Raw genomic sequence first — 13,251 nt, 5'->3', positions numbered from 1 at the left:
TTGGTTCTTTTTCCCCCTCCCCTCTCTTAAATCCTGATTGTGTTTCCTTCTATCTTCTATATACCAAATATACCAAAAAAATTGGATTCTCTTTTTCTTCTCTGTGTAACTTGGACAGAGTGGGCTGCTTTTGTCAAGTTCAACAGGCAGCCACAGATTGAGCATTTTGGGGAAAGCATACGCACACCATTTCCCTATTCTTAAACATATTATATTATATTCTTTGACATAGTCTTAGTAGTCTATTAGTATACATTCTCATACATATTAGTAGTAGTATTCATATTTTGTTCTTGTTATAGTAGTGGTTGTCCCATTTCTTGTCCCATTTCCCTACATTTATTAGTAATATTCTTAAACATATTATTATATTCTTGTAGATATTCTTAGTAGTATATATATATATATATATATATATATATATATATATTAGTATATTCTCATACATATTAGTAGTAGTATATTTTATTGTTCTTGTCCCATTTCCCTACATTTAAACATATTATATTCTTCTTATACATATTCTTAGTAGTACCTTATACATAGTATTAGTAGTATTAATATTTTGTTAGTCATCATGAAAAGAGGAAGCAGGCGTGCTGAAAGCAGCAAGGCTCAGTCTGCCAGCAGTAAGCAGGCTTCCTCTCCTCCTGTGAAACTCAAACGGGCAACTCCTTGGCTGACTGCTCCAAAACAGAAGCAGGACAAGCAGCAGGCAGAGCCACTCTCTTCTGCAACTTGTGCCCGGCGTTCTCTTTTTGAGGGTGGGAATGGGAAAAGTGCCCGTTTGCAAGAGGCACGTGGCAGCAGTGCCATTAGAGGAGGAGGAGTATCCCCAACTCCTTCATTCTCCTTTCAGCCCACGAGCCCGCTGATGGACCTAGACGAGGTCCTCAGCACAGTGGAGGGGGGGGGGAGGAGGAGGAGGCGGTGGGCCTCCAGGATGTGGGGGCTGAGGAGGAGCAGCAGCAGGCCGAGGCTCTCTCCCCAGTCTCATCCCACACCCCTGTTTCTGTGGCAACACCAGAGAGCTCAGGCGGGCAATTGGTGGTGTCACCACGGAAACGAAAGACAAGCATCGTGTGGGACCACTTTGAGTTGGGAGCGGATCCCCGCTTTGCTGTCTGTCGCCACTGCAAACTCAGCCTAAGCAGGGGTTCATCGACAGGGCATTATGGAACCAGCAGCATGAAGATGCATCTTCATAGGCAGCACCAGGCGATCTTGCTGGGGAAAGAGGCGGGCAAGGCGACTGGTTCCAGGGGAAAGCCGAAGGCTGCTGCTGGCACTGCCACTCTAAGCTCTCCATCTCCCATCCCCACAAGGGTTAGGCAGGCAACCCTGCAGGACATGGGGTGGGGGAAGTATTGACCCACAAGATGGCGTTTTCCAATGCCCACCCAGGGTGCTACTGTGGTGGGGCATCTGCCGGGACTGACTCCTCCCCAATACTAGATCTATGACATGTCACTCTGCCTGCCCCTCTGCTAGCCTGTCCTCCTCGGTGACCGACTCGCTGGGATGGTTTGCGTTTGCAATGCGTGACTAACTGCAATGCTGGCTTAGAAACCAGCCATCACTTCCTTGTGCCCCCAGAAATGCCCGCAGCCTGCCTGCCTGCCTGCCCGCCTGCCCGCCTCCCCCGGGGTGCTGCTGTGGTGGGGCATCTGCCAGGACTGACTCCTCGCCTACTCTGCCTGCCTCTCTGCCCGCCTGGTGCCTGGTTTGCTCCCAATCGTCCTCCTCTGTGCCCCTCAAGGCGTAACTGCTGGCTTAGAAAGAAAGAACCAGCCATCTTTGCCTCACTTTGCGCCCACTTATGGGTTGGTTTGCTATGCGTTAGTGCTCAAGCCATCCTTGCGGCACTACAATGCATGCTGCCTGCCTGCCTGCCTTCCCTCCCTTCTCCCCTTCCCGCCTTGCAGGGATGGTGTATGTGTCTTGCTTTGACTAAGGGGAGAAGTCCTTCCTGCGCTCACTTAGACTTTATCAAATTCAATAATCCCTTTTTCAAATGTGCAAGAAGATTTAGGGTTATCTCGTGGCATGTTGGGATTGCCTTGGAACTGGCCCCATTGAGCTGTCTGCAATTGCAACTTTAAATCCCTGACATACTGGAGTGTTCAAATTTCAAAAGTTCCCCTAACATCAGGGGATGATGGGATTGCCTTGAAACTTGGTGTCCATGGGGACACATGGGTAAGCTGTCATGGGACCAAAGGATAGGTTTCTAACGTGCAAATTGACGTAGTTGTAGAATGGGACTTGATTTGGGGTGAGTTAAAAAGTTTAAGCCGCGCCAAAAATCAGGGGATGATGGGATTTGCTTGCAACTTGGCGTGCATGTGGACACATGGATAAGCTCTCATGGTGCCGAGTTTGAGGTTTCTAACATGCAAATTGACGGAGCTATCCCAAGGGGTGTGAATGGGGTGCCCGATTTTCATAAATTCCCCAAAAATCAGGGGATGATGGGATTGCCTTGAAACTTGGCGTCCATGTGGACACGTGGATAAGCTATCATGGTGCCGACTTTGGGGTTTCAAACATGCAAATTGACGTAGTTGTAGAATGGGACAATTTGGGGTGAGTTAAGCCATGCCAACAATCAGGGGATGATGGGATTTGCTTGCAACTTGGCGTGCATGTGGACACATGGATAAGCTCTCATGGTGCCGAGTTTGAGGTTTCTAACATGCAAATTGACGGAGCTATCCCAAGGGGTGTGAATGGGGTGCCCGATTTTCATAAATTCGCCAAAAATCAGGGGATGATGGGATTGCCTTGAAACTTGGCGTGCATGTGGACACGTGGATAAGCTATCATGGTGCTGAGTTTGAGGTTTCTAACGTGCAAATTGACGGAGCTATCTAAAGGGGTGTGAATTAGGGTTATGGGTGGTGCGTTAGAGGGTAGAGCCGCGCCAAAAATCAGGGGATGATGGGATTTGCTTGCAACTTGGCGTGCATGTGGACACATGGATAAGCTGCCCTGGTGCCGAGTTTGAGGTTTCTAACATGCAAATTGACGGAGCTATCCCAAGGGGTGTGAATGGGGTGCCCGATTTTCAAAAATTCGCCAAAAATCAGGGGATGATGGGATTGCCTTGAAACTTGGCGTGTGTGTGTATACGCCCATGAGGTGTCATGGTGCCAAACGTGAGGTTTCTAACTTCAACAGAAAAAAAGTTGTTTACTTTTTTAGCTTTCAATGCAACCCTATGGGGGGGCAAAAACGGAGCTCCGGATCCGGATCCGGAGCTCCGAGCGGAGCGGAGCGGAAGTGGGCGGAGCGGGGGCGGAGCGGAGCGACCCGCTCCGGAAAATGGCGGATCTGCAAGTGAAGCGGAGCGGGGGGTCCGTGCACACCCCTAGTATTTATATATGTAGATATTTATTTACCTTGCAAAGAATTCAGTGGTATAGACATACATACATACAAATACCCCATTTCTTCAATTCTAAGACACACTTTTTCCCCATATAAACATCTCTAAAAATGGGGTGCGTCTTAGAATCACTGGTGTGTCTTAGGGTTGTTTTTTTCTGTTGGTGGTACTGAAATTAGTGTGAGTCTTATAATCGATGGCATCTTACAATCGAAGAAATACGGTACCGTCCATTTAAAACTAACAAACATTTCTTTTCTTTTGTAGTTTGATTCACTTTTATAAACATGTAGTTAGCTCTCTAGAACCAAACTATGGGAGAAATTAGATGAGATCCTGGTGAACAAAAGACTTCTTAATCTTATAATGGTTCTATACAGCGACATCAGGATGTGAGTTAGATGTGGCACACAAGGACAGCTTTCAAATGAAATTCTTATGTCTAGAGGAGTAAGACAGGGCTGTATCCTCTCACCTACGCTATTTAACTTATACATAAACGATATTGAGGAGGCCCTGTCTGACCACGAAGGCCACTTGCCCAAACTTGGCGTAAGGAAAATTCCGTACGATGCTGTTATTCTCTCCTGTTTTAGACCTGGTTTGAAACATCTTTTAATGAAATTCTCCAACTTCTGCTTGACTAACGATCTGAAAATTAATTTTGAGAAATCTAAAGTCATGGTCTTTGAAAATAGATTTTCTCAACGCCGGTGGTCCCTTGATGGGCATATCCTTGAGCAGGTGAAAAATTTCTCTTACCTGGGGCTGTTATTCCATCATACCCTGTCCTGAAGTGCCCATAGATCAGCCACCCTTAATAAAGCTTCAATCAGTTCAGCCGCATTAACACATTTTTTCTTTACTAAAGGGGGAATGTTTATGCCATCTGCCATCAAAGTGTTTAATGCCAAGTCTGCAGCCCAGCTTTTATATGCCTCCAACATCTGGATAGGGGGATTAACATCTGAGATAGATAGGCTACAGACAAGGTTTTTGAGGACCCTTCTTCAGCTTCCAAAGTGTGTCCCTAATTCTGTACTTTTGTTGGAAACTGGGGAAAGCTCTCTTTCGCTTAGGGCTTGGTGGTCTGCCTTAAAATTTTGAATGGAAGTTAGTCTTTTTGGGAGGGGCTCAGGTCTGCTTCCGTGTCTGGCTCAGGACAACTATGTGAACAGCTGGTCCAAGCTTCTTGCCAGGAAGGCAGCTTCAATCGGTCTCTCCTCTTCCCTCCTCCTTAATCTGGGCTTGAATTTTGCTCTTAAATCTGTTAAACAAAGAATGTGGGACATAGGCTTCTGTGACTTATGCACTTGCTCTTATGTTTCTTGCTCTCCCAGTGCACTGCACGTTCATTACGTTGGGCCTCTTCATCTGGCTGACTATCTAAACAACCTGTCAGTGGCTAAATATCATATTGCTTTCTCCAAGGCCAGATGCAATGTTTATTCTATTGAATTACTTCAGGGCAGATATGCTGGTGTCCCTTATCAGGAATGACGGTGCCCCTGTAGTAATATGGAAGTGGAGATGATGGAGCATATCCTTCTGTCCTGTAGCTTTTATAATCAGGCCCGCCATCTTATGATCACCTCATTGTTGAGTAAACTGACCAGAAGTTCAGACAAATTTTATGTTAAGTTTCTGTTGGAAGATAAGTCCTCAAAAGTAACTTTGGCTGTTGCTAAATTTCTTACAGTGGCAGCCAGGATTAGAGCTCTCTGTGTATTAGACAAAAGTTGACAATAGCTCTAACTGTCTGATGTTTCATGTTTGATTCTTGTTTTTTCATGGATCTATGGATCACAATAAAGATGTATGGTATGGTATAGTTAGCTATATTTTTGGCAGTGACTGTGAAAGAAATTATTGGCAAGGAAACAGAGTACATGAAATACTATCATAGAATTATACAGTAGCAAAGGGTAATCTATTCCTCTGCTCCACGTAGGAAGCCAGTTTACACCATCTTTGAAAGCTGGCTGTCAATTCTTTACTTGAACCTCCAATGGAGGAGAGACCACCACCATCCTAAGTACTTCATTCCATTGTCCGAGTTCTCTGACAATGCAGACATTTTTTCCTGATATTCAACCAAACTCTATCTTCCTAGAACTTAACCCTATTATTTTCTTCCCTACAACCTGGGATGAAAGGGAATAGGTTTTGGACCTCTTCTGTGTGACAACCTTTTATGTAAAGTGCTATCATATCCCCCTTCTCCTTAGCCTTCTCTTCTCAAGGCTAAAAGACCAATTCCTTCAAGTACTTCTTCACCCAACACATAGTAACATTATGAAATTCACTACCAGTAGATGCAGTGATGGCCACCAATTTGGATGGCTTTAAAAGGGGGTTGGATGAATTGATGGAGAAGGCTATCAGTGGCTACTAGTCGTGATGTTATGTGCTATCTCCAGTACCTGTGGCAGTAAGCCTGTGTGCACCAGTTGCTGGAGAATATGGCTGGTAGGGTGCTGATGCACCATGTCCAGCTTTGTTGCTCCCTGGTTGACGGCTGGTTGGCCACTTTGTGAATGGAGTACTGGACTAGGTGGACCCTCCATCTGATCCAGCACTGCACTTCTTATGTTCTCACATTCTTATGTTCACACTCCCAATTGCCTTCTTGGCAGCCACATCTGACTGCTTTTGGCAGCCACATATTCAGCTTTTGATAAACTACAACACTGTGATTCTTTTCACAAATATTATTGTCAAGCCAGGTATCCCCAATGTGCATTTGATGTCTCTTTCCAAAATTAAGAACTTTGCTCTTGTCCATGTTGAATTTCATTCTGTTCTTTTCTGCTCAGGTTTGTATACTATCAATTCGCCATTTTAAATCAATCTTTAAGATATGTTTACATTCTCTTCTAGCTTGCCTTTGGTTCATTTCCCCCAGAAAAAAGTTATACAACAGAGGTCCCTTCCTTTTACCGCATGGTCCCAAATGAAGCCCATCAATACACTGGAATTATTGGGTTACTTAAGCATTTTGGATGGACCTGGGTTGGGCTCTTTGCTGTGGATGACGATGCTGGGGACCATTTCTTGCAGCGCCTGGAGCCATTGCTTTCTCAGAATAAAATCTGTTCAGCTTTCACACACAGGATCCCAAAACAAGGACTTTCACTTTTGTTCGACGAACTCAGTGATATGGCCTCAAATATGTATCTAACTTTAATGGATAGAAAAGCCAGAGCATGTCTTATCTATGGTGAAAGTATGACTCTTCAATGGCTGAGCACCTTAGTGTCTCTAGCAGATCCTGACTACATGGAAAACCCATCTTCTGGAAAGGTGTGGGTTATGACAGCGCAGATTGATTTTTCAGTAACAGGCATTATAACTCGTAGGAATTTTCAAATATTCCATGGGAGTATTTCCCTTGCAATTCACTCAAATATTCATCTAGGATTCCAGACATATCTTCAGAACCTAAAACCTAATTGCACACAGGGAGATGGCTTTTGTCAGGGATTCTGGGAACGTGCCTTTGATTGTTCATTTCTAAATCCCACTGTGCCAATAAATGTTGATGTAACATGTACTGGGGAGGAAAAACTGGAGTCCCTTCCTGGGCTGATTTTTGAAATGGACATGACTGGCCACAGCTACAGTATCTATAATGCTGTCTATGCCGTGGCACATGCTTTGCATGCAATGGAATCATCTAGGTCCAAACAGAAAGCAAGGGTGCAAGGTGAAACCCATGAAGTTCTTCAACCTTGGCAGGTAATAGTTGCACAAAATAAAATCGCCGTACTGCTACTGATACAGCCATACAAGTTGAAGCCATGTCTTCCATGAATAACTGAACTAATTATTAAATGAGATGGATTTATTTATTTATTTATTTATTTATTTATTTATTTCATTTTTGTACCACCCAATAGCGAAAGCACCCCGGGGCTGGCAATTCACAAAAATTAAAACCATTTTCTGGGGGTTAACACTTGCAGTGTGAGGTGTGAAATAAGGAGACGAGACAACGGTATATGGTATCAAATCCAGCCCACATTTTATTAAATGATCTGCAAAGGGAAGCTGGGAGGGCGTTATGCTACACCAGCAACTAGCTAGGTGTTATAATGGGTAAAACATTCTATTTCTGGAGGTTGGCATCCATGATTGCCACTTCCAGGCCATATCCCTTTTGGGGATGGTAGACCTTCCCATGCCACTCACCCTCCAGGCTTCAAAACACTGGTTGGAGTGACATGGGTCAGACAGACTGGTAATCTTTATCCCCCCTGACCAGGGCCACAGAACCTTCTGCAGAACGCCTCAGGAATCACCAGTCACCCTGATCAGTGCCACTGAATGATCACCGTCCCTTTCGTCTAAGCATGCCTGGCCCTACTGCCACAGGAGATGGTAAACCTATGGCTTAACCATTGAACCTCCACCTGTGCAGAACCTCCCACAGGCCCCTTTGGAGATCAGACAGGAAGATATAGTTGCCCATATTGGTTAAATGGACACCGTCCCGTCTATGAAACTCCATCCTTGTCTGCAAGATCTCTGGGTGATCAATAATGTTGTCACCAAAGGGGCGTAACCCTATGGTGATTTCCCTATTTACTTTCTTGCGGGCCCTAGATCGAGCAGCAATGCTGGAATTAATACAGATTTAAAATACAAATTCAAAACATGGATGTAGCTTTGCACCTCAACCACTGTAGAAGAATCAGTGTAGGCTGACCTGGACACCTCATTCATATATATATTTTTCCCCACCTGAGCCATAACTGCAATGGCTCAGATTGGTGGTATGGATTTCTATTTTATTTTATTTATTTATTTATTTTGACTCTGGCTAAATGGTCTGGAAGAGATTTGCTTGAAGGATCATGAAAATGGGTGGGAAATGGACATGTTCAGGCAGGTCCACAGGTCAGAAGCACAGAACACAAGTTGATGAGAACCTGAGCTAGTTTGAAGGTGAAAGAAGGCCAGCTTAGATCTTTCATTTCAAGGCCATGAGAATTAGGGAGAGGACCTCCACTAGAGATCTGTCTCATACAACCATCAAGAGGGATATTATGAAGATACTAATAGGTCATCTTACTCCTTTGTTCCTTTTTCTCTTTCACCTAGCTCCACCCATTTTTTCAAGGCATTTCCTTTAATAACTCTGCTGGAGAAACAGTGTCTTTTAATGATAACTGGGAACTGGTGGCAGGATTTGACATAATGAACGTGCTCATATTGCCAAACAGCTCCTTCCTTAGAGTGAAAGTTGGACAGGTGGATCCCAACACTCTTGAAGGAGAAGAAGTTACCATCAATGAGGATCTCATTGTGTGGCACCAACGTTTTAACCAGGTGTGGATTATAGCATATCTGGTCAGAGAGCAGGGGTCCTATTTATCAAGATGGGATTGGAAGAAGAGATGTACAAGAATTATGTTCCTCTTTGCAATTCACCCAGACATAACCCATTCACACCTCTGGATGTGAATGCAAGGAGGAACACAATTCTCAGGGAATTTTCACAATTTCTCGAACTAGCATTTGTGTTCGGAAGTACTCACTTCAGCATTTGTTTTGCCCATTTAGGGATATCGTGGGTACCTGACTGGTTCTAAGAGTCCAAGGGGCTCTCCTGCATCTCTGCCCCCCTCAGACCAAGTTGCTTGCCTGTAGCTCAATCACAGGCCTGTTGGTTGAGTATTGCATGGCCCAACAAGCAACTGTCCACCCTTACCCAGATCCTCCATTGTGTGCAACAATGGAGTCTCTAGAAGTGACGTATTTTTCTCCGCTGCATGAATGACAGCCATAAAAGCCAGATAAAGGTGCAAACACCTTGCGCAATGGAGGTTCCATGCAAGGGCAGATGAGCTCACAATGTCATTGGATGTTCAGTGAGCCACAAAAAATGCTCATCTGTACAGCACCATGTACATTAATGGTGCTATATAAATAATAATAATAATAATAATAATAATAATAATAATAATAATAATAATAATTGTGAGTGGAGGCAGCAGGGCGAGCATCTGATGAATAAGGCCCAGGTGAGCTCATCCAAATCCTTATTTTCACACTTTAGCCTAGGGGTGGGGATGCACATTTTCAAGTCACAAAAAAACACAATTTTTTAAGCTTTGTTTTTTCAATTTTAGAAAAATGTGAATTGTCCCCATAAAATATGGATTTTTCTCTGAGGTCGATTAGGTTGCTAATCTCTGGTAATGCAAATAGGGAGAACTGAGCTTCGAGGGTCAATTTGGAGAGCTTCAACAAGCTTGAACATTGCAGGTTTGTGTATCCCTGGTCAGAAGTATCCTTTTCTGGCTAAACTGATTCATTCATGGGATATCAATGAGCCATGTATTATGTTCAAGAACTGAGGAGAGATGTCACTGCCAAATATCTCAGTTCCTCACAACCTTTTTGACATTATCTGGAGAAGTGAACAATGGTAACATACTATCTGGTCTATCAATTAACATTGGGTAGGCTTTTGAGGGAGCCAGACCCAAGGTGTTAATGTACAACAACAATTGTATGGACAATAAGTGGGCAGTCACACACTCCCATTCCTGTTTCATTCCAAAATCATTTCTCTGGTCCCCATTTTCATTAGCCAAGGGAAGTATTGCAAAAGTTCTATCTACCATGCCCACTGTACAACTGGCAGATGTTTTCATGCATCTTTTTTATATCATCTCATTTGTATTTATTGATTTATATTAGTATATCAGCCATTGCTAGATTCTATACTATGTCCTTGTTTCGGCACAGGTTCTTCCCCCTTCTGTGTGTAGTGACTCCTGTGAGCCTGGTTATCTGAAGAAAAAGCAGGAAAGGGAGAAATTCTGCTGTTATGACTGTGATCCGTGTGCAGAAGGGATGATTTCTACTCAAAAGGGTTGGTGGCGTATTGGACTAAATGTTTCTTAAACATAATTGTTTAAGAAGAGTATATGCTGCCAAAGGATTTCAGAGATGCTGCTACACTTACATCCCTAATGGGAATCCCCCACTACCAAAGAAAACCATAATTTCCAATGGAATGAGATTATTTATTATTTTATTTGTTGTCTGTATTCTACTTGTAAGCTGAGCAGCTCACAAATATATCATTAAAATACAGTATACATCCTAACTGTTAGTGTTGTGTATGGAGGTGGTTGTGTGCAACTTTACCATTTTAAGCTTTCAGGGAGCTTAAAAAACGACAAATATATAAATAGATTCAGGTAACACTTTGTGAGTGCCATCAGCCTATACATGTATGTTTCGATTGAAAAATACTCAACTTTCATAGTGCAGCAGAATGTAATGAACAAAGATCAACAAAACATTTTCATAACTTAGCTTAAACAGACATGCTGTTAACATAATAAAGAGAAAAATATAGGCCTTAGCTAGACCTAAGGTTTATCCCAGGATTGTCCCGGGGTCTTCACTGTTCATGTAAATGACAAACAGGATATCCCGGGAGCAGGCAGCGACGATCCCGGGATAAACCTTAGGTCTAGCTAAGGCCCCAGATACAGTAATAAGACACAAATCTAACATTGCTAATAAATAAACAGGAATGTAGTTAAATAATAGTACTGAAGTGTCTTTTCACATGACCAAACCAACTGGGAGCACCAATGGGTGCATGAATGGGCAGAGATCCCCACATTGGAGGTACCCATGAGATGCCTCAATTTACATTGGAATTTGTGCTTTGATGGCCATGTCTTCCTTTCATTTTAATTTTCAGATATGGATGATTGTTCCCAATGCCCAGAAGATCAATATCCAACCAAGAATCAAGATAAATGCATCCCCAAAGTCATCACCTTTCTGTCTTATGAAGAACCTCTGGGCATGAGTTTAGCCTCGCTTGCTGTTTCCTTTTCCCTGATCACAGTCCTGGTGTTTGGAACTTTTATTAAGCACAAAGATACCCCCATTGTCAAGGCCAACAACCGAGATATCACATATATACTCCTCATCTCTCTCCTACTCTGCTTCCTCTGCTCTTTGTTGTTTCTTGGACCACCTGGGACAATAACCTGCTTTCTCAGACATTCTGCTTTCGCCATCATCTTCTCAGTGGCTGTGTCTTCTGTTTTGGCCAAAACCATCACTGTGATTGTAGCTTTCATGGCCACCAGACCAGAGTCCAGCATGAAGAAGTGGATGGGGAAAAAGCTTTCCAATTTCATTGTCCTTTTCTGCTCACTCATTCAAGCAGGCATTTGTGCAGTGTGGTTAGGAACTTCTCCCCCATTCCCTGATTTTGACATGTGGTCACTAACTAAACAGATCATAGTGAAATGCAATGAAGGATCTGATGTCATGTTTTCTCTGGTCCTAAGCTATATGGGACTTCTGTCCATCATCAGCTTCACGGTGGCTTTCTTTGCCAGGAAGTTGCCAGATAGTTTTAATGAAGCCAAGTTCATCACCTTCAGTATGCTGATGTTTTGCAGTGTCTGGTTGTCTTTTGTTCCCACCTACCTGAGCACCAAAGGGAAATACATGGTAGCTGTGGAGATCTTCTCTATCTTAGTCTCGAGTGCTGGGCTACTGGGTTGCATCTTTCTCCCCAAATGCTACATTATTGTGCTGAAGCCTGGTCTGAACAACAAGGGGCAGCTAATAAGGAGGAAAACATAGCGTATTTCTCTGGTGTTGTCAATGGAGTAGCTACCATGGGTTTATTCTAGGAATAAGTTTGAGCCAGTGTGGTGTAGTGCCTAAAGTGTTGGACTGGTAGTCGGGAGATCCGGGTTCTATTCCCCACTTGGCCATGAAAACCCACTGGGTGACTTTGGGCCTGTCACAGATTCTCAGCCCAACTGACCTCACATGGTTGTTGTTGTGAGGATAAAATAGAGAGGAGGATTATTATGTATGTCTCCTTGAGTTCCTTGGAGGAAAAAAGGAGGGAGATAAATATTGTTTTACACACATATCTTAAGCCAACCCAACTAATGTATTATGTGATAAGTGCATATGATTGAGAACTAAAGAATAAACCCTGAGATTGCCTAATGAAAGATGTTCTGTTGACTCTGTCCTTTTAGTACCACGACTCCAAACCTGGCCACATTCATGTGCATATGCCTCACTGACCTCAAGGGGATCTGTTTTTCAACCGCATTGTTTTTTGTTGGTTGGTTTATTTTGTTTTGTTTAAATATCCATGTTAGATGTCTTGTTTCTTGGTTGTACATTCACTTAAGGGTTAAAAAAGCTAAAATTCATTGATTTCGTTATTTCTTGTATGACAACATTTGATATAGGGGTGTGATCCGCTCCGATTAGGAGCGTAGAAGCAGTAGCGGATTGGCCTGCTCCGCCTTACCCAGAGGCGGAGTAGGAGCGGACCCCTAGAAGCAAGGCGAAGAGAAGCGCCCATTTTTCGGAGCTCCTAGTTCAGGCGGAGCGCTCCAGTCGCCATCTTGAAAACATTTCGCCATAGGATTGCATTACGGCAAATAATCGCGCATAACTACGTTCTTTTTGAAGCTATCGTTCTGGAAATTCTTGTGCTCAGAGAGTCATGGATGGGGGTCATTTTGGTACTACTCTCACCTCTCTGCGTCGTGCGGGTCGCGTGCTATATTTTTTTGAAAATCGGGTCAACCGCGCAGCTCAAACGGCGTTTTCGGCTTTTCGCCCATAGGATTGCATTGAGGGAAAGACTCGGGCATAACTGGGTTGGTTTTTAAGCTATCGTTCTGAAAATTCTTGTGCACAGAGAGTCATGGATGGGGGTCATTTTGAGACTACTCTCAACTTTCTGCGTTGTCCGGGTCGTGCGATAGAAGTTTTTAAAAAATCAGCAGGAAAAATACCTTTTTCAAACGGCTGAGGGGCAGAGTCAGCTCCCGGTCATGATCACA

At 43.6% G+C, this 13,251-nt stretch overlaps 1 protein-coding gene across 1 annotated transcript; it reads left to right on the top strand.

The window, feature by feature from the left end:
• Nucleotides 1-6,331: 6,331 nt before the first annotated feature.
• LOC134405932 (vomeronasal type-2 receptor 26-like) lies at nucleotides 6,332-12,019 on the top strand. The gene is made up of 4 exons (XM_063137179.1): nucleotides 6,332-7,126; nucleotides 8,492-8,719; nucleotides 10,145-10,271; nucleotides 11,118-12,019. The coding sequence occupies exons 1-4, from the start codon at nucleotides 6,332-6,334 to the stop codon at nucleotides 12,017-12,019; spliced, it is 2,052 nt and encodes a 683-aa protein (XP_062993249.1).
• The last annotated feature ends 1,232 nt before the right edge of the window (nucleotides 12,020-13,251 follow it).

Source organism: Elgaria multicarinata, chromosome 11 (assembly GCF_023053635.1).
Source record: "Elgaria multicarinata webbii isolate HBS135686 ecotype San Diego chromosome 11, rElgMul1.1.pri, whole genome shotgun sequence".
NCBI lineage: Eukaryota > Metazoa > Chordata > Lepidosauria > Squamata > Anguidae > Elgaria > Elgaria multicarinata.
This window is presented reverse-complemented; position numbering and strand designations above follow the sequence as displayed.